General features: G+C 51.5%; 7 protein-coding genes across 7 annotated transcripts; 4 read left to right on the forward strand and 3 right to left on the reverse strand.

The window, feature by feature from the left end:
* Window positions 1-869: 869 nt before the first annotated feature.
* N7532_002649 (benzoate 4-monooxygenase cytochrome P450) lies at window positions 870-1,703 on the reverse strand (the record flags this gene model as incomplete). Its single annotated transcript, XM_056615143.1, has 1 exon — window positions 870-1,703. The coding sequence occupies one exon, from the start codon at window positions 1,701-1,703 to the stop codon at window positions 870-872; it is 834 nt and encodes a 277-aa protein (XP_056478115.1).
* A 1,964-nt stretch (window positions 1,704-3,667) lies between these two features.
* On the forward strand, window positions 3,668-4,348 carry N7532_002650 (uncharacterized protein; the record flags this gene model as incomplete). Its single annotated transcript, XM_056615144.1, has 1 exon — window positions 3,668-4,348. The coding sequence occupies one exon, from the start codon at window positions 3,668-3,670 to the stop codon at window positions 4,346-4,348; it is 681 nt and encodes a 226-aa protein (XP_056478116.1).
* A 1,363-nt stretch (window positions 4,349-5,711) lies between these two features.
* N7532_002651 (malate synthase) lies at window positions 5,712-7,334 on the reverse strand (the record flags this gene model as incomplete). The annotated part of the gene is made up of 1 exon (XM_056615145.1): window positions 5,712-7,334. The coding sequence occupies one exon, from the start codon at window positions 7,332-7,334 to the stop codon at window positions 5,712-5,714; it is 1,623 nt and encodes a 540-aa protein (XP_056478117.1).
* Window positions 7,335-8,368: 1,034 nt separating this feature from the next.
* On the reverse strand, window positions 8,369-10,028 carry N7532_002652 (glutamine synthetase family protein; the record flags this gene model as incomplete). The annotated part of the gene is made up of 5 exons (XM_056615146.1): window positions 8,369-8,399; window positions 8,459-9,145; window positions 9,195-9,247; window positions 9,299-9,555; window positions 9,605-10,028. The coding sequence occupies 5 exons, from the start codon at window positions 10,026-10,028 to the stop codon at window positions 8,369-8,371; spliced, it is 1,452 nt and encodes a 483-aa protein (XP_056478118.1).
* Window positions 10,029-10,493: 465 nt separating this feature from the next.
* N7532_002653 (putative short-chain dehydrogenase/reductase family protein) lies at window positions 10,494-11,507 on the forward strand (the record flags this gene model as incomplete). Its single annotated transcript, XM_056615147.1, has 4 exons — window positions 10,494-10,549; window positions 10,612-11,151; window positions 11,214-11,397; window positions 11,451-11,507. The coding sequence occupies 4 exons, from the start codon at window positions 10,494-10,496 to the stop codon at window positions 11,505-11,507; spliced, it is 837 nt and encodes a 278-aa protein (XP_056478119.1).
* Window positions 11,508-15,415: 3,908 nt separating this feature from the next.
* Window positions 15,416-16,396, forward strand: N7532_002654 (WD40 repeat domain-containing protein; the record flags this gene model as incomplete). Its single annotated transcript, XM_056615148.1, has 1 exon — window positions 15,416-16,396. The coding sequence occupies one exon, from the start codon at window positions 15,416-15,418 to the stop codon at window positions 16,394-16,396; it is 981 nt and encodes a 326-aa protein (XP_056478120.1).
* Window positions 16,397-17,388: 992 nt separating this feature from the next.
* Window positions 17,389-17,742, forward strand: N7532_002655 (uncharacterized protein; the record flags this gene model as incomplete). Its single annotated transcript, XM_056615149.1, has 2 exons — window positions 17,389-17,471; window positions 17,547-17,742. The coding sequence occupies 2 exons, from the start codon at window positions 17,389-17,391 to the stop codon at window positions 17,740-17,742; spliced, it is 279 nt and encodes a 92-aa protein (XP_056478121.1).
* Between the last annotated feature and the right edge of the window lie 2,610 nt (window positions 17,743-20,352).

The following is a 20,352-nucleotide window of genomic DNA, read 5'->3' on the forward strand; positions in this document are numbered from 1 at the left end:
ACTCGCTATGGATGGCGAGAATCGATTTTTCTCTTGATACAATGGCATGAAGGGTCAGATTCTAGCAGGATTATTGAATGGGATGTGTCCGTACGAAGGAAGGTGCCTTATATCTACCACATGATGTCCACTATCGCCGAGAAATCCGCGACAAGTTCCAGGACCTCTCAGCAATGGATCTCATGTACAGTCTTGCGTGGCTGGAAAGGTCTAGCCTCTGCTAAACTGCGATGGAAGGTCTCATCAGAGCCCAAACAAGGCAGTTTCTAACTGGGCAAAGCATGCGAAGATCCCATGGATTATTTCAAGGATCAACTGGCAATGCTTGAAGATATGTTGGAGCACATACCAGCAATTTCTGGCCTCTTCTGCTACAACTAGCATTCAAATCAGATCTGCAGCCTTATGGCGTAGATCGATACCGTGATTTGGAGGCTGGAGTACTGCGGGCCCTCCGATGAGGCACCATCTAAATTCCGAAGGATTCTCGACAAGGATATGGGCCACACAGCAGACCTAATGGATAATCTGAAGTCTCAATGCGCAGGGCCTGGGCACCTGTGTCGAACTTGTTTCTATGCTTGGAGGTGGAACCTACCTATTGGATACGTTTCTCGAGTGAATACAAGCCTGATTGAAGAATGACAGTGAATAGGGCGGTGTACACAGTCCGCATACTCTCGAGGACGTCCTTCCCTTCCTTCTCTCCTTCCTCTCTATATGTTAGTTAGTTCGAATACACATGTCACGTTCATTACATACACTGCACTTCTAGCTCACTCTCACATCATCTTCAACCAAAGTCCTTATGAACAACCGTGGTATGAAAGATTTGACTGAATTTCATAGTGGATTTTTCTATACTCAAACTAGAATATTTCGAGGCCAGAATCAACCCCTCGTCTCCAGACCTTCAAATGCATATCGCACGGCCAAAGATTAAAAGCATCCTCCCAATCTAACTCCCACTCCTCAAACGGCAAGCAAAAACCATACCCGTGCAATAGCGTCGCAACCAGGATCTGCTGATCCATCATCGTAATATTCCTCCCAAGACATGCGCGGGCTCCCGATCTAAATGGTATAAACGCAGCTCTCATATCCTTCGTCGCGTCAGAAGCATCGAGCCACTTTTCCGGTATATATTTCTCGGGCTCGGGGAGCTGTATCGGATCGCGGTGCGCTGCGTACGTTGGAACTGAGACGGTGACGACGCCGGCGATTTGTTCGCCCAGTATTTGCATGCCTTGTGGGGGTATTTTGCGTTCGAGACCGTGGGGGAGAGGAGGTAAGATTCGGACGGACTCGTCTAGACAGGCTCGCAGATATGGGAGGCCCTTGACTTTTGCGAAGGGGGCGATGGCTTCGCCTGAGAGGACGCTGGTAACTTCTGCTCGGAGCTTTGCCAGCGCCGATCTCAATACCAAGAAAGAAGTGCTGACAATTTCCAGCCACAAAGGATATACCGTCATCGGCACTGAAGACACGACTTTGGCGGATGTTTGACAAAACCGAGGCTCGCTTAGGATTTTATACGCGAGACTGACAGACGCAACTTCAGAGCGAGCTGAGCAAATAAGATCAATGACCCGAAGCTCGGTCATCTGAATGCTGACATCGTTCCATGCACGATGTGAAGCAGAGCAGCAAAGCCAAAACCCGTCCCATCCGTGATATGCAGATGCCGACTCATGAAATGCCATAGTTCAGTTGGCTGCTCAACCCATCCCACCAGCCTCTATCGTGGCCATTCGGATTGCCAGCGACTTGCGACAAAACCCATGTTGGAAGTAGGGAGCGGCAGCGACCTTCTGTGATCCCGATGGGCTCCGAGATAGCTTGTCCGAAGCAAGTAAGACTTAATATCTCCCTTAGTTCGTACTCCAACCACTGTATTCGCCGTTCGAGCTTCTTCTGACGGAAAACGTCGTTTTGTGAAACGTCATTTATCACAGCGGCTGGCAACACTCTGACTATCTTGTGGCTCTCAAAAGAAAGGAATAAAAAAAATGCCATCCACTCAGCCCCAGTGAATGCGAACTCGCTGCACGGAAAGAGGCTTCGATGCGGAAAGCACAGGCATGGCTCATCGTGACATCCTCGACATGTTGGTACAAGAACATTCGGATATTCTAATTGAAGCCAGGCGCGTAGCCACTCAATTAAGGACATATGAAGGTCCCGATAATCCTGTAGACACTGGCCTACATGTGACTCGATTGGCTTCGCATGCGATACCGTGAATCTGGCAGCGATGTCGTATAAGCGATCGCGAAAGGTTTTCTTGTTATTTGTCCATGGCAACTGCATCCACCCTGGCTCTGCAAAGAATGATGCCTGTCTCATAGAGAAACTGAGCAAAATCTATCGGATAGTCAGCAATAGTCAGGACACAGAATGAATTCGAAACATACCGCCATTTCTCGGATCTTCTTGAAGGCAACATGGAAACCACCAGTCTGGAAAGAAGATGGCCCCTGATGCCTCATAAGACATAGTGCACCCTTCAAATGTCCTGACCATCCCGAATGATGAATTCTCGTTGCTTGCTGCTGGGAAGCCTCAAACAGTGTGAAGATCAATGATATAACAACCAAAAGGCCCTCCGAGAGACGAGCGTCATTTCGAAGGAGTCGTTGGAAGATATTCAGACTCGCGCTATAAGCTGAAAGGCTCAACACCTGATACGTGCTCTTTTCCCCGCCCAATGAGAGCCGCATCGTTGCCAAAGACACGAATGCGAGGTCGAGAGCTCGGTGATGCAGTGCCAAGCCCGTCACCCCGTAAGACCAGCTATCGTCTGTCCGCGCATACGAGGCTTGGAAATAGTTCCACAAGGTCGCGAAATGGTCTTGAAATTCACCCGCTGAGAGCTCGAGAGTGTGGAGGAAAACCGAAGCTTTTTGCTGATCTTCATGTTGAAAGATGCCGCCATGCTTTCTGGCTTCCCTGGCGGATGTTGTAGCCTCCGTGATGAGAGGCTTTATTCGTCGGCCAATACTTTCCTTATCAAGGTTGACAAATACGCCCCTGACATGAGGCTCGTAGCCTGTACATTGACGACCAGCGCTCTGGCAGGTCCGGCATTCTGGTAGAGTTCTGTCGCACTATTTGCATTTGTCAGCTAGCTAGTTGATCAGCTTGTGGAGGTGTTAAGAGTTAGACCCACGGCTTTTTTCCGCACGCGACAGGTGCGGCATGGTTGTGACATAGTAGCCAGATGGATTCAGGCTGTGTAAATCGCGACAGTGGTTTTGTAGTAGAAACTTGCTATTGCGAGGCTGCTGACATCGTCCTGGCCGCATGTATGGCTTCTCGCGCTAGCCAGCTTTGGCATACCGGGCCGCCGGCAATGTGGATCTGCTGACATGATTGGTTGGATGAGATGCATACCCCGACCGATCGACTCCAACTGTCAGTCGACTCATCAGTAACGTCCATGCGGACTGCTCTATGGTAAGTATAGCCCGACGGACAGGTATATATAAAGAGGCAACCACGCACCTTCCCGAAAGTCTTCTGGATATCACGAACTTCACCAAGGAGCACGTGACGTCCATCAGCCATCTAGATCGCTCGGCTATCCATCTTCCATCACTGTTTTGCCTCATTGCCCGCCAACAAAATCACCGCCAAAGAAGTCGAAAATTTCTCATTCCGACTCAATATGGCATCCTCAGCACACAAAACGCGCCTCGTTGCCGGCATCCCCGTAATCGACACCCCGCTCGTGCAATCAGCCCTCGACTTCGCCCGCACACACAATGACGCAATGTCCTTCAACCATGTCCACCGCTCCTGGGTTTTTGGCAGCCTGCTGGCGAGCAAGCTACCGGAATTCGCGCAAACAGACCTCGAAGTCCACGCCGTCTCAGCCATCCTCCATGACCTAGCCTGGGACCACAAGAGCATCTTCTCAACACCCGACAAACGCTTCGAGGTCGACGGAGCAAATGCCGCAAGAGATTTCCTGAAAAGGCAAGCGTCACATTTCAACGATCGTCAGCGTCAGCTTGTTTGGGATAGCATTGCACTTCATACGACGCCGAGTCTGGCCCGGCACAAGGAGCTGGAGGTTGCGCTTTGCAATATGGGGATTTCCGCGGATTTTGCCGGGTACGAATTTCCTGGGGGTCTTATTTCCAGAGAGGAGTATAGGGCTGTTGTAGGGGAGCTTCCTCATCTTGGGTTTAAGGAGGAGTTTAAGAAGCTTATGTGTGGGCTTTGCGTGCACAAGCCTGACACGACTTATGATAATTATGTTAGGGATTTTGGCGAGCGGTTTGTTGAGGGGTACAGTATGCAGGGGAAGACTTCTGTGGATAGGTTGATGAAGGAGCTGGTTTGATCGGATACGAAAATAGGGATTGAATGCAACTTGTGGCAATCGATGTCTCAACCATTGAGTACTCCTAGCTCTGAGATGAAAGGAGTTAAAGAAAAGGAAAAGGAGTTGAGTCCGGTGCAGCGTCTTGGACATTCAAAACAGTAGCCAAACAGTCTTTCTGAACAGCAGTCATCTACACTGTCATATCACCACAATAAATCTTCTGAGGTCGATGAAGTTTCAATAACTATTATGCGCATGAAAACATTTCCACACTTATAGTAGGCTTTCCCTTGCCAGTGTTGAATCAACAGTCAATTGAAAACAGGGCATCAATATGGGCAAAATAGGGAAGGAAGCTTTGGCCGTTGTCCTCATCCGTATACACCTTATTGGCATCTCCACCCTTGGTGCAAGCATACTCTCTCTTCCCTTTTTTAGAGTTCCATGATCAATGATAACATCATACTCCTGGCCGATCGGCTCTCGCAGAAATACAGAACAGAAAGAAATGGTGAAAGGATAGCCAAATACAGTGATGCGCCTCACTCGTCCTGGTGATAACGACGTGCTGCGTTTTGTGGAGTGTCTTGCCAAGACGTTCCCATCTCCCAATATTCATTTTCGGTACTCTTCTGTTCGCCTTGACTGTGATAGCTACGTTTGCGTCACCTTCCGCGGCGTCAAGTCACCATCCGATGCCCGGTTTCAGCTCTTCCTCCGATTCAAACGTCGTTACCTCGAGGGTAACGGTTGGCATATTTCGGACCGAGTTCCCCTCAACACCAGGCATCAACTCGGGGCCCCACCCAAATTCACATTCTTTTCCGCTGCCATTTTGCTGTATCATGGCCCCGGGGTATATGGTATATTCTCAATGGTGGTCCATTTGGTCAAGAAGTCGGTTGACCTGGCCGGAAAAAGTAACCAGACTTGCTTTGCAGAGATAACACTCAGGATATTAAAGGTTAGTCTTGTATGCGATGTCGCTCAGGCTGGTCAGGTCTGGATGACACGGAGGGGAAGAAGCTGGGGATTACTGAGAGAATGGAATACATGTCCCGGAATTGCGGGGTGATGTTTTTGAAATGATGATCCGAAGACAAGGGTGGCCATGCTTGGTCGTGCATTCAATTTGGATGGCCGGAGGTGAGCGCATAGATCGCATATGGGAAGGAAGCTTGCTGAATCTACGAACGACTAACCTTATACGAGGTAGGAAGTATTTGAACAGAAAAATTGTTATACAACGATGCTAAACTAAAGATCGACATTCGTCTTGCAAATTAAGAAAAAAAAAAGGGTATTCATGATCATCACAGGACCAGCCAAGCACAGCAGATCCCCAGCATCAGCACGCCTGACTCATAATGAGACCTCCAGCTTAGAGCTTAGCAGCAGAACCAGCCGAAGAAATCTCATTATAAAGCAACGAGGTCAAGAAATCCGCATAATCCTCACCAGTAACCTGGCCAGCAAAGTACCTCGCCGCAAGCTGGTACTTGTTACCCTTCGGACCCTTCGCAGCCAGGGAATCCGCCTGCTCCTGCAGGAGCTTCAGGGCATAGCTCTTATCGACCTTCTTGCCCTCCGCAGTGGAGACGTTGTGCTTGGACCACTGCCACAGCTGAGAGCGGGAGACTTCGGCAGTAGCGGCGTCTTCCATAAGGAAGTTGATAGGCACGCAACCGATGCCGCGGAGCCAGCCTTCCATGTAGCTCAGGCCGATGTTTAGGTTCTTCCGGATGCCATCTTCGGTGATCTTACCGGGGACGTTGGTGTTGAGCAGGTCGTTGGAGGTGATGTGGACGTCTTCGCGGCGGACGAAGAGTTGGTTCGGTGTTGGCATGTGCTTGTTGAAGACTTCGGAGGCAATGGCGGCCAGGGCTGGGTGCGCGACCCAGGTGCCGTCGTGGCCGGCGCGGACTTCGCGGAGCTTGTCGGCACGCACGGATTCCATAGCCTTGTCGTTTGCGGCGGGGTCGTTCTTCACGGGGATTTGCGCGGCCATGCCGCCCATTGCGTGAACGCCGCGACGGTGGCACGTCTTGATGAGAAGCTTGACATAGGCGTCCATGAAAGGGACGGTCATGGTTACGTCGGAGCGGTCGGGGAGGACGAAGGAGGGGTGGTTGCGGAATTTCTTGATGAAGGAGAAGATGTAGTCCCAGCGGCCGCAGTTCAGGCCGGAGGAGTGGTCGCGCAGCTCGTAGATGATTTCGTCCATTTCGAAGGCGGCGGTGATGGTCTCGATGAGGACTGTACCGCGGATGGTGCCCCGGGGCATACCGATATAATCCTGGCCGAGGTTGAAGACGTCGTTCCACAGACGGGCCTCAAGGTGCGACTCCATCTTCGGTAGGTAGAAGTAGGGGCCGGCGCCGCGGGCGACGAGCTCCTTGGCATTGTGGAAGAAGTACAGACCGAAATCAAACAGGGAGCCGGACATGGGCTCGCCGTCGACGGTAAAGTGCTTCTCGTCCAGGTGCCAGCCGCGGGCACGAGCGATGAGGGTGGGCAGCGTGCGGTCGGTGCGCAGCTTATATTCCTTCCCGCCTTGCTTGAAGTCGACCTGGCGGCGGATGGCGTCGTACAGGTTGACCTGGCCGTTGATCATGTTCTCCCAGGTGGGCGCGGAGGAGTCCTCAAAGTCGGCCATGTAGGTCCAGACGTCGGAGTTGAGGGCGTTGACGACCATCTTGCGGTCGGTGGGACCGGTGATCTCGACGCGACGGTCGACCAGACCCGGGGCGGGGGGTGCACCCTTCCAGGCGTCATTCTCCCGGATGTGCTTCGTCTCGGGAAGGAAGTCGAGCAGCTGACCGTTGTCGATAGCGGCCTGGCGGTCGATGCGGCGCTGCAGCAGGGCCTTGCGAGTGGGGTTGAAGGTGCGGTGGAGGATGGCGAGGAAGGCGCAGGCGTCCTTGGTCAGGATCTTGCGGGCGTCGTTGGGGATGTTACCGAGGATGGCGACATCCTTGAGATGAGCTTCGACGGACTGGGCCATGGTTATAGATCAGATATAGATAGAGGTAGGATATAAGGCTAGTGACGGTCCATCCAAAATGTAAAGCAGATCGAGGACACGAGGACAGTCAGAAGAGAAAGAGAATGCTTCGCATTGGAAGAACCGTAGAGTATATATATGGCAGGGGCGCCTTTCATCCGAGGAGTCTACGTCAGAGAACGAGAGCCGCGGCTGTTCAGCGGGCGGAAGGTGCCCCACCGGCGACTGCTTATCCGGCGATCGAGTAATTGCCGTGACTCGGCGCTGCTATCTGCGGCCAATCTACACCTTGGTGAGGATTCACCGCCTGCACACGTGACTTTTCCACGGCAAACCGCGGGCGGTCACAGAGCTCTCCCCAGTTTTACATGCATTGCCCAATCACTGCTCTTCCTCTCGGCCGACATCGCCACTTTCCCGTCCCCAGCTTCCCTCTCCCCGATGCCACCGAACGCTGTCCTCCCCGATCGCAACTCGGGCTGCGGCGCATCCCGAGCAACCGCTTCGGCGGCCCGCCGAAGTTGGGGAGGTCTCTCGTCCGGGTGGGAAAGACGGTCTTATAGATTTTGTTCGGGGAGTGCTGGGTGCGTCGATACGATTGCAAACAGAGTTCATGACTTCACCAGGGACCTTCCGAACCCTGCGCGCCTTCCCTGATCCACCCGACGGTCATCTATATACTGGCTTAGCCTACGGCAGCAGGGCTTCGTGTTTCCCCGCCAATCGGCCGCGGTCCAGCTGGATAAGTACATACACGTCCTTCCAATTGACTCCCTGTCACACCTTCGGGACGCCGTCGGAGGACTCGGTTGAGGTGCACGCCGAAATGTCCCGGAGGACTGCCCATGTGATGGCATGTGATATCATCTGCTACAGGTTACTCGACCCAAGATAGGGAGACTCTGGACTCTGCAGAATACATCATATGAACAGATAATATCTCACAGACAGTACAGCTAGGAATACATTCATTGCGTTGCTACGTCGGATATCTGCGCCCAGCGCATATCTATAGTCTCGAGATCGATCCCAACCTATACCGTCTCGATGTACCTCCGCACCTCCCTAGACAGGTCAGCATACTCAGTACACGCAGCATATGGCCAGGGGAGGAAAGAACTCACCAATCAGTAACAGCCTCCTCCCAAAGCCTAACCTCATGCTCCCGTGTACCGCCAAAGTGCTCCACAAACTCATCCCCAAACACCTCCCGCGCCACACTCTCCGGCCGCATAAACGTCGCAGTTGCCTCCTTCAAACTCTTCGCTAGCCGCACCCCCTGATCACTCGCACCACCCATATCCTCCCCCTTGGATAGCGGCGGCACCGGAATCTCCAACTTCTTCTCCACACCACGCCAGCCCAGCGCCATGACAGCCGCAAGCACAAAATGCGGGTTAGCGTCGGCGCCGGGCACCCGCACCTCGAAGCGCGTGGCTTTGGGACTGGCCGTCGGCGGGCTGATGATGCGAATCGAGGCGGCGCGGTGCTCCAGGCCCCAGGATACGGTCACGGGTGCCCAGAAGTTCTCCACAAGTCGCTTGTAGGAGTTGATCGTCGGCGCGAAGAGCGGCATGATGTCCGGCAGGCCGACCAGCAGTCCTGCCAGGAAGTGTCGGCCGAGATCGGAGAGGTGCGCGATATCTGGATAGGCCGGGGAGGGGTCGGGGGTGTCGCGGATGAAGGCGTTGCGGCCGTCTTTCATCAGTGATATGTGCATGTGTCCGCTGTTGCCGGGGAGGCCTTGTCGCGGTTTGGCCATGAAGCACGGCGTGATGCCATGTTTGATGCCGTAGGCTTTTACGACGTATCTGTGGGGGTCAACACGAAGCTCCGCAGCACTGCAAAAGGTTGACTTACTTGAAGAGTCCCGCCTTATCGGCCATATCTTTGGCCTCGCCAAATTGTAGTGCCTATGCAACCAGTCAGATCACGCATTCTTCATCGTTGGAGATACCACTCACAGCTTCGAATACACCCGGTCCGCTCTCGGTGTGCCATCCCTCGATATCGCAGCGGAACTGCTCACAGGCATCAAAAATGCCATAGTAGTAATCCTGGTTATGCAGTGGTCGAGTAATCGAGTACCCGAACATCCCCTCCGTCAACGGCGGCAACGCGTCGACGGGATTGTTCTGGAGAAATGACGCAGTATGCGAAGCAGCCCGCTGGGGTGTTGAATGGTCACCGGGCGCGCGGAACTGGTAGAACTCATACTCGGCTAAACAGCGTTAGTCAGTGGTTCTCGGTGGTGATGAACTTCGTCATACCTCCTGCCATGGCCTTGTAGCCCTCCGCCTCCGCCTTGGCCGAGACGGTCTTCAGCAGCCCGCGCGGACACGCGCAGACTGACTGCCGGGTATCTGGGTCGAGAAAGCTAACCAGGAAGAAAGGCACATCCCCTTCCCAGGGGATGCGGCGGAAACTGCTCAGATCTGGCACGGCCACGAGATCACGGTACCCGTTCTCCTTGTTGCTGATTGTCAGTTCTTTGTAGTATGTTTGGTCGTGCTGGTCCCAGCCGAAAATCACTGAGCAGAAGCCGAAGCCCTCGGTCACGATGCTTAGGAACTTGTCTTTCTTCATCAGCTTGCCGCGCAGCTGGCCATCCACGTCGATCCCGGCTACCTTGACCATGCGGTCATTGCGCAGGATCTCGGCGACATTGTCGGGTGTCACTTCGGGGCTCGACATGGCGTATAGCGAGCTCAATGCAAATGCCCAAATGCAAGTGTTTTGAGTCTCTGGAAATGCAGAAAATAAAGGGAGTTCCGAAAGCAGCTGGATCCAAAAGCGACGAGGGGCTGGTCTTATCAGTTGCAGCTCCGCTATCAGCGCGGTTCGGGACCGCGCTGGCTCCACTCGCTGCTGAGACCGCCGCGTGACTCCACAGCAGCAAAGGCGACGCCGTCGCATCGCGCTTAGTCACTCTGCCCCGCGTATACCTCGCCGCGAGCTTCAACTCTGAGTTTTCGAACCAATTCATCTATCGAGGTGAGTCTGTCCTACGTGAAGCTGTGCAAGTGCAGCGCGCATTCCCCCGATCGGAATCACACCGCATTGGCATGATCGACCCTGCATCGAGCGCTCGCTGATACACTGAGTGTATCCCACAGTGCCCCTCCATCCTTCTACAACACTTACACAATACCTTACACAATGGCTACTCCCGGACGTCTTCAAGGCAAGAATGCCATCATCACCGGTGCTGCTGGGTAAGCCTCTCGCAAATCAACAGCTCTCTCTCTCGCACCTCTAACCTCTCGCTCCGGAACAGTGGCATCGGCCTCGAAACAACCATCCTCTTCGCCCAACAAGGCGCCAACGTCCTGCTCGCCGATATCTCCGAGCCTGCCCTGGCAAAGGCCCTGGCCAAGGTAAAGGAACTCGTCCCAAGCGCAGGCCGCCTCGAGACCATCCGCTGCGACGTCTCGAAAGAAGCCGACGTGCAATCCATGATCGAGTCACAGGACAGCTGGGGCGGAGTCGACATCATCTTCAACAACGCCGGCATCATGCACGCCAAGGACGATGACGCCGTTTCCACCCCCGAGGAAATCTGGGACCTTACCCAGAACATTAACGTTAAGGGCGTCTGGTTCGGCTGCAAGCATGCCGTGCTGAGCTTGCGCCGCAACAAGAAAACCAAGGGTAGCATTATCAATACTGCTAGCTTTGTCGCGCTTATGGGTGCCGCCACGCCTCAGCTTGCTTATACCGCGTCCAAGGGTGCTGTGCTTGCTTTGACGCGCGAGTTGGCTGTTGTTCATGCTCGGGAGGGATTCCGGTTTAACTCGCTTTGTCCTGGTCCGCTTAAGTATGTTCCCTCTTCTCATATTGCAGATTACCTTTGGTTCTAGTGTACTGATGGTTATCTAGTACCCCCCTCCTCCAGGACTGGCTCGGCGACGACCACGCCAAGCGCTTCCGTCGCGAGGTCCACTTCCCCAGCGGCCGTTTCGGCGAGGCCGTCGAGCAGGCCCAGGCTGTTGTTTTCCTTGCTAGTGATGAGAGCAGCTTTGTTAATGGTACTGACTTTGTCGTGGATGGTGGTTTGAGCAAGGTATGTATTTTCAGGTGGTGAGATTTGCATGGAGCTAACCCTTTCTTCACTAGGCCTACGTCACCCCCGAAGGACCCGCCCCCGCTGCGCCCAAGAACAACGCCCAGTAGATAGATGTCCGGGGTAGATTTACGAGTTTCTTTCGTCTTGGCGGTTTGAATTTACTAATATGATTAGAAGTTTCGGGCTTGAGATATTTTATGAATTTTAAATATGACAATGTCGTCCTTGGTATATATTCTCGCTCCAGGTGGATGGACCTTGGTACACTGGTGTAATAATATGATCCATGGATACACATATAAAAGCCCAGTTCACTCTGAACTGTGACCGCACCATGATATTGAAAGACCACAACGTTGTTCTTCGAGCGAAATATCATTAACTGCTTGATTTGCGACAGAAGCATACCACTTGTGAAGCTAAGACGTGACATTTGTGGACACCTTGATGCCTCAGACATGGGATTCATTGTAATCGCCACCCAACCTCAAAGGTGCTGTCATGCTGCCATGACCTGGACATCAAGACTTTTGCCTTGGAAACGCGGCTGAAGTATTTAAATGTTGACGTGAGCACCAGCAGCGCTGAGACATATGAATATTTTCCATTTCCTGAATCACTAAACGGCCATTGTGTGACCTGGATTTGCGGAGCCTCCCGATGTATAGCTCGACTAAAATGTACTTACAGAACCCTTGAATCCCGTGTTGAATACCACCTGATTTCAACATAGGAGGGAAAATGAAAGAAAGCGCTAATCCGTATCTGGAAACGTCAAATCACAGAACCTCGCGTGCTTGACAGCGCAGCTTAAATGTCACCTGACGCGTGACGGCCGTGGGGGCCAAGAACTATACGAGGCGGGAACGCCCGAGTAGCTGAACTTAGCCCGCTATTCTACCCAAGGGGACCGACATCCTGTGTCCCGATTGCCTTGGGGTCTCCCAGGGTCTGTCTCCCCAAAGATAGGAGAGATGACGTCGGCCATCAGACTCAGGGACTCCAACCATGGACAGCAGACCGGAGTGGATTATGGCCAAATAACTAAGCCAGACTCCCGGGTCGAGCCACGGGATATCAGATTCGGCGACAAGAATTCCGGACAGCAGATCGCATTCAACTATGGCTCAGTGACCAACCACTTCCATTCCGAGACCGGTGGGTAGCGAAATCAACCCAGAAGGGACAGTAAACTAATGATCGCTCTCCAGATCCGCTGGATAAACTACCCGTCGCGAGTGGGGCTGCCTTCGATTCATACATGGACCAACATGACGATGAATGTCTTCCCGGAACGCGAACCGAGCTCCTCGCTCATGTAATGGGCTGGGCCCGATCCGATAAACAGCAGTCCATTTTCTGGTTGAGTGGGTTGGCAGGGACAGGAAAGTCGACCATCTCGCGAACGCTTGCCAAATCTTTCAAAGCAGAGAGCCTCCTCGGAGCGAGTTTCTTTTTCAAGAGAGGTGAGCCTGATCGCGGTAGTGCCGTCAGGCTATTCCCGACGCTTGTGAGGCAGCTTGTGCTCTCTGTCCCTCGAATTGAGTCGGCTGTTCATGATGCGGTCAAAGCAGACCCCGAGATTGCGCATAAGACTTTGCAAGCTCAGTTCGATAAGTTGCTCTACAAACCGCTCCAGGGTGTAGAGAAATCTGATCAACCATCGAGTATTGCCCTTGTGATTGACGCGCTGGATGAGTGCGAGAATGATGATGAGATTCGCGAAATTATACGGTTACTGCCACTACTCCAGGACTTGGATACGGTGCGCCTCCGGATTTTTGTGACTAGCAGACCTGAGTTACCTATCCGGTTAGGATTTTCTGAGATCACCGACCACGAAGATTTCCTGCTGCATAAGGTACCCCTGCCGGTGATTGAGCACGATATTACTCTGTTCATGAAAGATCGATTGGCAACCATCAGGCGAAACGCGGGATTACCGGACGACTGGCCCGGAGAGGAAAAGTTACACCAGCTCGTGCAACGCTCCGTTCCGTTATTTATCTTCGCGGCTACCGCGTGCCGTATGTTAAAGGACGACAAGTGGGATCCCGTCGAAACTCTTGCGGAATTGATATCATATCGCGATGATGGATCCCGACTCAACGGAACGTATGTTCCGGCCCTCGAGCGAACGCTGAAAGGCCAGAGCCCCAAAAAGGCCCAGCAGCTGGTCGAGCAGTTTCGTGAGATCGTGGGGGCGATCGTCTTGCTTGAGAGCCCTCTTTCCATATCATCGCTTTCTCAGCTGCTTGGTATCGACGAGAGGACTATTGAGTGGAGACTCCGCTCGCTGCACTCTGTTCTCAACATACCCGAGGATCAAACACAGCCTGTGAGGCTGTTCCATTTGTCGTTTCGCGATTTTCTGCTGGACCCAGAGACGCGACAGGAAACGCAATTCTGGGTTGACGAGATGCAGACGCATCATAGATTGGCGATGCTCTGCGTTGGTCTTTGCCAGCGGTCGTTGAAGCGCAATATATGTGGATTGAATGAAATCGTCGGGGATGCGAAAGCCAACGAAAAGGAGATCGCCGAGCATATCCCCCCGGCTCTGCGGTATGCAAGTCGTTACTGGGTGTATCATCTCAGTCGGTCGGACAAATCTGCTATGGTGACGAAAGAAATCTTGGAATTCCTCCATGTCCACATTTTACATTGGCTGGAGTTGATGGGAATTCTTGATCTTATGCGTGAATCAGTCGAGATGTTGAATCAACTACAGTTGACGTTTCCGAACTCCCAACTCTCAGCATTTCTGGCAGACTCAAAGCGATTCGTGCTCAAAGTTGCGCCTATTGCTCATGAGGCACCGCTCCAAATTTACAAATCTGGCCTTACATTTTCGTCTCAGTCATCGGCCTTATACACGGAATTTCAGAAATACCGTCCTAGTTGGACACGAGTCGTCTCAGATGATTCAGGGGCCGAAGATGCAGAACCACAAATTCTGGAGGGACATGGAAGTTGGGTTCGGTCGGTGGTATTCTCCCCTGATCAACAGCTCATAGCCTCCGGCTCTACGGATGGAACGATCAATCTGTGGTATACTGCTACAGGCATCTTGCGGACCACCTTAGATCATCAATCAGAGGTCAAAAACTTGGCCTTCTCGGCAGATGGCAGTATTCTCGCGTCGATCTGTCGAGATGGATTGGCCCGTCTCTGGGATGTCTCGACAGGCAGATTACAACGAATATTGGATCGCCGTGCCACCGTAACTCCCACGGCCTCCTCCGCCGATTTGAACGCCATAGCCTTCTCCCCGAAAGGCCAGATTTTGGTCATCCTCGATGCCGACACTTGTTACTTATGGGATACTATCATTGAGTCAGAGCCCATTCGAGTGCCTTTGACGAAGTCTGGTGGGGGTGTGAGCAGATCATTGGCGATATCACGCGATGGTGAATTTCTACTGATCACCAACAAAGCCAGCATTGACATCAGGGATGCTGCTACTGGTACCCTCTTGAAAACCTTGGAGACACACAATAGCTCTTCCATCGGTGCACTAGCTCTGTCGCCCAGTGGAAGACTAATGGCATTTGCCAATCTTGGCCGCCAGGTATACCTCTGGGATCATACCACCGGGGAACGACAGCACACGCTTGATGGCCATTCGCTCACGGTGAAGTCATTGGCGTTTTCACCAGACTCAAAGCTTCTAGCATCCGCATCTCATGATGGCACAGTAAGGGTCTGGAATCCTGCCAACGGAGAACTGAAATTACTCCTGAATGCCCATGGGGTTCATATTGAATCAATTGCCTTCTCACCTGATGGCAGGTTTCTTGCATCTGGGAGCAATGCCGTCCGGATATGGGATCTCGAAACCGCTGCTTCAGCGCAGGGATTCACAACTCCCCATTCAGCGCCGATATTCTCAACATCGTTTTCCCGAGATGGTCGCTTTCTATCAACCCGATCAAGAGACGGCATCGTCCGATGTTGGGATACAGCCACCGGCTCGTTACATGGGCTATCTCAGAGTGAACCTTATCATACAGCGATGGCGGCCAGATTCTCGCCCGACTCACGTCGCCTTGCAATTGTTTCCAAGATCGAGAAAGACGAAATACCTGACGGAATGGCTATCAAAATCGAGGACCTCTCGCTGACCTCCCGACCGCACTATATCTACCTTGACGTGGGTTCTGTCAACTCGATTGCCTTCTCACCCGATAGTCTACTGTTAGCGGTCATCTGCTATCCCGGGATAGTTTTCATATTGGATGTCACATATGGGGACTTGCTGAAAACTATCGACCCGGACTCCAACTACCAGAATCAAAGGCAGTACAATTATATTGAAATATTCGGCTTTTCGCCTCGTGGTCGAGTTCAGGAACCACATCCTATGTCGGAGGATCGTCCCAAACGGGGGATAAGTCGACTTTGGAGTGCCATGAAGGGGAAATCACCCAAAGCTCCCATCGTCGAGTCTCCCACTCAGAGTCAAACGTGCGAAAGTCGCACCGACAAATACGCCTTTTCTCCCGATGGTCGAATCCTGACAATAGATCCCGACGATTGGTACTTTTGCGACGAGCACCCTCCACATTTTGAATTGCCCTCGTCTCTTCTAGCTGAGGGCTATCGATCATATTGTCTGTTCCTGGATACTCCGCCCGGCAAAAGCAATCGGAAACCCAGCTTGCGTCTAGAATATACTACGAACGGGTCTTCTGACGAGAACGCCGCTTCCAGTTCTCCCGATAACACGGAGATTTGTGTGGAAGGGGAGAATGACGAATGGGTGACCTTTCGAGGTCATTCGATTCTTTGGCTGCCACCTGAGTATCGGCCTTTCCGGCGAGGGTCAGATAGTGTTGTCTGGGCAACTTACAAAAACATTCTTGCCATGGGGCACAAATCGGGACAGGTCACTTTCATCAAGTTTGATTTACCCTTCGAAGGTCTTTCATCCTGTGCTGGGAGGACTCGGGCCGAGGTCGTGCATCGGCCTAGCCGCGGTGCTGTATATAAATAGCTCCACTCCGATATTCATCCACACCATTCACAACAGCCCTTTGTTCACCACATAGTATCTCAAATTAGCAAAATAGTTTCTTTCCTCCTTCGTTTGACCTCGAAACGGGTTCTACAGTCATTGATTTCGTGGTCGGTTGACAACAATTTCTAAATGCCAGGGCCCAGCAGTCGATTCCTCCGATCGCGGGAATAATGAGATTATTGTTCTATTTAACCACGAGCTTGATGTGAATGCCATTTCTTCTAGATCAAGCACTTGGAGTAGTCGATAGGCTAATACTAACGCCGAGAAAATTATTCATAATCACGCCGAATCAGTTGAATGGTGTAAACTCATAGTCAGCAAATATACAGCGTTTTCTGATTCCTCCGATCGCGGGAGAAATTTAAACCTTAAGCTCTCTTTGGCCTTCAACTATATAAGACAGAAATCCTCAACCAGAAAGCCCAGACTGAGTGAAGATGCTGATTGCATCAGAGTGGACAGTACCAGAAATAATGACCGCAGAATAAACCTGTAATTGACGTGGCGAATCAATCGATCAGTAGTTCGGCGTGGTCAGCAGCGTGGAGGAGAATCCTCCGGTCGCGCGGGCTGTGCAGCGGAGAAACTGTGGGGGGATCATCCTTTAGCCCCCAATGCCGAGTTTCGGCCCTTTCATCACAGTGATCTCACGACAACAGGTTCGGCCTCATCAACGTGCGCGAAGATGAGCAGAATAGCATGGTTATCAGACAACAGATAGTATGATCGTAGCTGGTGGTTCGGAATACATCTCCCAATACACTTAGTCATCCGCAATGGTTGGGTGATGTAGTATGGGCTGATGGTCTCCACGTCATGCAATCCCCGCATTCTGCCCTTCCCGCAATCTCCTGCCAGCTCTCTTAAACCCCTTCACGCGCCACATTACCCGTTCCTCCCTTCCCTCTCCAACACGTCCACATCCACCACATCCACCACCTACAACACACCACCAGCATAACACAATGTCTTCACACGCATTCCCCGGCACAAACAAAAGCCCCCAATACCGGCCCAACCCATCGCTCCGACCGCGCGGCGGAAAGTGGTACGTCCCAAGCACCAGCACCCCCTGTTCCCAGCCTCCGTCCTCTGCAATTTTGATGCTAACAAGCGCAAACAGGTACATCCCCTTCGTCGCAGCAGTTGGCCTCGGCTTCGGCGCATACAACTATTACACGCAAGCGCGAGCCCGGCAGGAATACGCCCTCCGCGAAGAGGAGAAGCGAATGGCCAAGAACCGCGAGCTGATGGATGCTTATGGGAGCAAGGACTCTTTGCATGATGTTCAGCAGGCCTTGGAGATGTATGGGCGGTGATGCACTGCTGGTTTCTCGTCCTCCATTCGTCTCTTCGATCTCTACCTCAACCCCCTCCTTTGGCCCGTTCGGCTAGGGCCCGATTATATTTTTACCTCTGATTTGGTGCTGGCATTGGATTATGAGGCTACGTGGCGTTTCGATTGCATTTGTGGTGCCTGGGTTGTATTTATATTTTTTTTTTTTTTTTCAAATGAATTTGTCGGCTAAAGCTGTCGTGACTTCAGTACTGGATAATGAAGTTTCATTTGTTCTCGAATTGCTTGTGATTGATACCCGACGGGCTGATTGTAGCTGCCAAATTCCGCCTACCTTAATAACATACTGGTCCCAGCTGATCCGGGGTTCACGACTTCTCAATCCGCATGGGAGAGTCGCTGAGCGCGCCCTACCGCTTAGTCTTGTGTCTGGTACACACTGCCATCTTTACACTATTTGTAGGACCAATATTCTCTCGTCATCAAGACATGATCCAAAGAATGCAATTCCAGGTGTGAGTGGGGGACTTGGGGCGGTTCCATTGATATCTGACGAGTTAAATCCCGGCCTTCGAGTCGCACCGTCACCCTTTCGGGATAGAAATTAAGCTGCCAAAAGACAGTTTCATACGGACATCTGGATGCCGACTGTCCAACCTTTACGAAGGTAGGATCGGCAGAAAGAACTTCCAGACTGACTCGATTACCCGTGGAAAGTTTCGTGCACAGTGTAACAGTGATTTCGGGACATTCTGTAGTGGTCGATCTGAACGGCTTTGTTTTCGGGATACTGTCAGCCGAGAGCTTTGCACTCTGGCAGGTGACACAGATTGACATCTTCGCGTCAATCCTACCAAGAAGTCATGTAGCACCAGACAAGAGCGCACAAGAAAAACTTTTCCCCCTGGATTTCATTCGAAAAGGGGTTAGCGCAGATCTGAAGACTACGGTGAGTAGCTCAAGGGATGGCATAGGAGTTTTCGGCTGAGAACTCCCCCAGGCATGCGCATTTCGGCATTTCCACCTCGGAAGCTAGTAGTCAGAAATCATGAATTATGTGGACATGTAAAGCGGTACTGCCCATCTGAGAAACCTTAGTTTGAGTCGCATGGTGAAAGCGGATCGATTCCACCTGTTACGAAAATTCACTCTAAAATCACTTCAATTGAACGGCCCTCCGGCCAAGAGCTTCGACTATAAGCTAGGAAGACGCATTTATTAGACGAAGCAAACGCCTCAAAAATATCCTGAGATTCGCAAGCATTAAAAGATATCCCGGTAGCAGGCGACCCGTAAGAGTCTCGAGTTACCTCTGCATTGCCACTGCGCTCTCTTCACATATTCGGGGACGTAGGGTATCATCGAACGAAACTCATAGCGGTCCAATGGCGGTTCGATTCTTTCAATGATTTACGAGACCATTATGGTGCGGAGAGACATTCAAATCAGGTTGTTCGATGATTGACTATTAGAAGAACAAGAAAACCCAAAAAAATAATGAAAAATAAAAATAAATGAAACAAACGGATACAGGATGTTCTCTTGTACCCCTTTTCACAGACATACCCTGCTGTACACGCCACGCTGAGGATGAATTCGAAAAGAGTATAGAAGAAAGTGACGGAACTAGAGAAGTGTCGTGGTGCACAAGACGGTGGATCAGCCAAATGACGTCGACCCCTGACTTGTTGATTGTTAGAGCACTTCAGAGAAGGGATTGCACGCAACCGAATTGAGCACATCCCCCACTCCACTCTCTGGCATTTCCCATTCCTTCACCCGACGACTGTAAGTTTCTCAAGACAAGTTGGTCCTGTTGCTGCTCTACGATTCGAAATGAGGGTACTTTTCGTCGGTACAGTGTATTGATGGCAGCGTCGTTGGCCGCCTTAGCAGCAGCATCGCTGATACTGCACTTCCAAGGCTCGCCCAACCTTGGAAAGGGCCGAAATTATGTCGGTGTTAATGGAAGTGCCGTTTGCCACATCGGCAGCAAGCATCGTTGCTGCGCTTCCAATTGTTACGAGCAATGTAACCTGTCTATCCGTGTTGGCGGCAGGGAATACTCGGACATACAAATACTCACATCTCGAATGAATCAATCAATAATGTCCCCTGCAATGACACATTCATAATGTACCTACGGGGTGCTTTCCCAAAGTTTCCAGAAAATCTGAAAATTTCCCGAGGTTTAAGCAGGGAGAACTAACTAACGTAGTCCACGGCCGTGTGACGCAGCCCAAAACACCATAGTAAATGCGATAAATGATATTTTCATGTCTCAACAACCACATCTGTGGAATCTACTTTGGAAGCTAGCTAGCATAATTGAAGATTCTGAGTACTGTAGTGGACCCTAAATTTAAAATTTCATGGGGGGATATATATTTACATGCTCAAGGTCGAGATTACCTAGTAATTTTTGTAATCATACCAAAACGACAATTAAAATAATTGATATGAACCTATGTTGCCTTTGATGATTAGAAAAGTCTTGAGACAAATTCTGAAGTCATGTAAATCTATGGTTGCTGAGATATGATGTTGTAATTTATCGCATTTATTATGGTGTTTTGGGGTGCGTCACTCGGCCGTGGATTACGTTAATTAAAAGGGATGAATCATCAATTTA

The sequence above is a fragment of the Penicillium argentinense genome (assembly GCF_028826775.1).
Source record: "Penicillium argentinense strain IBT 30761 chromosome Unknown utg000003l_segment0_segment0, whole genome shotgun sequence".
Classification (NCBI taxonomy): Eukaryota; Fungi; Ascomycota; class Eurotiomycetes; order Eurotiales; family Aspergillaceae; genus Penicillium; species Penicillium argentinense.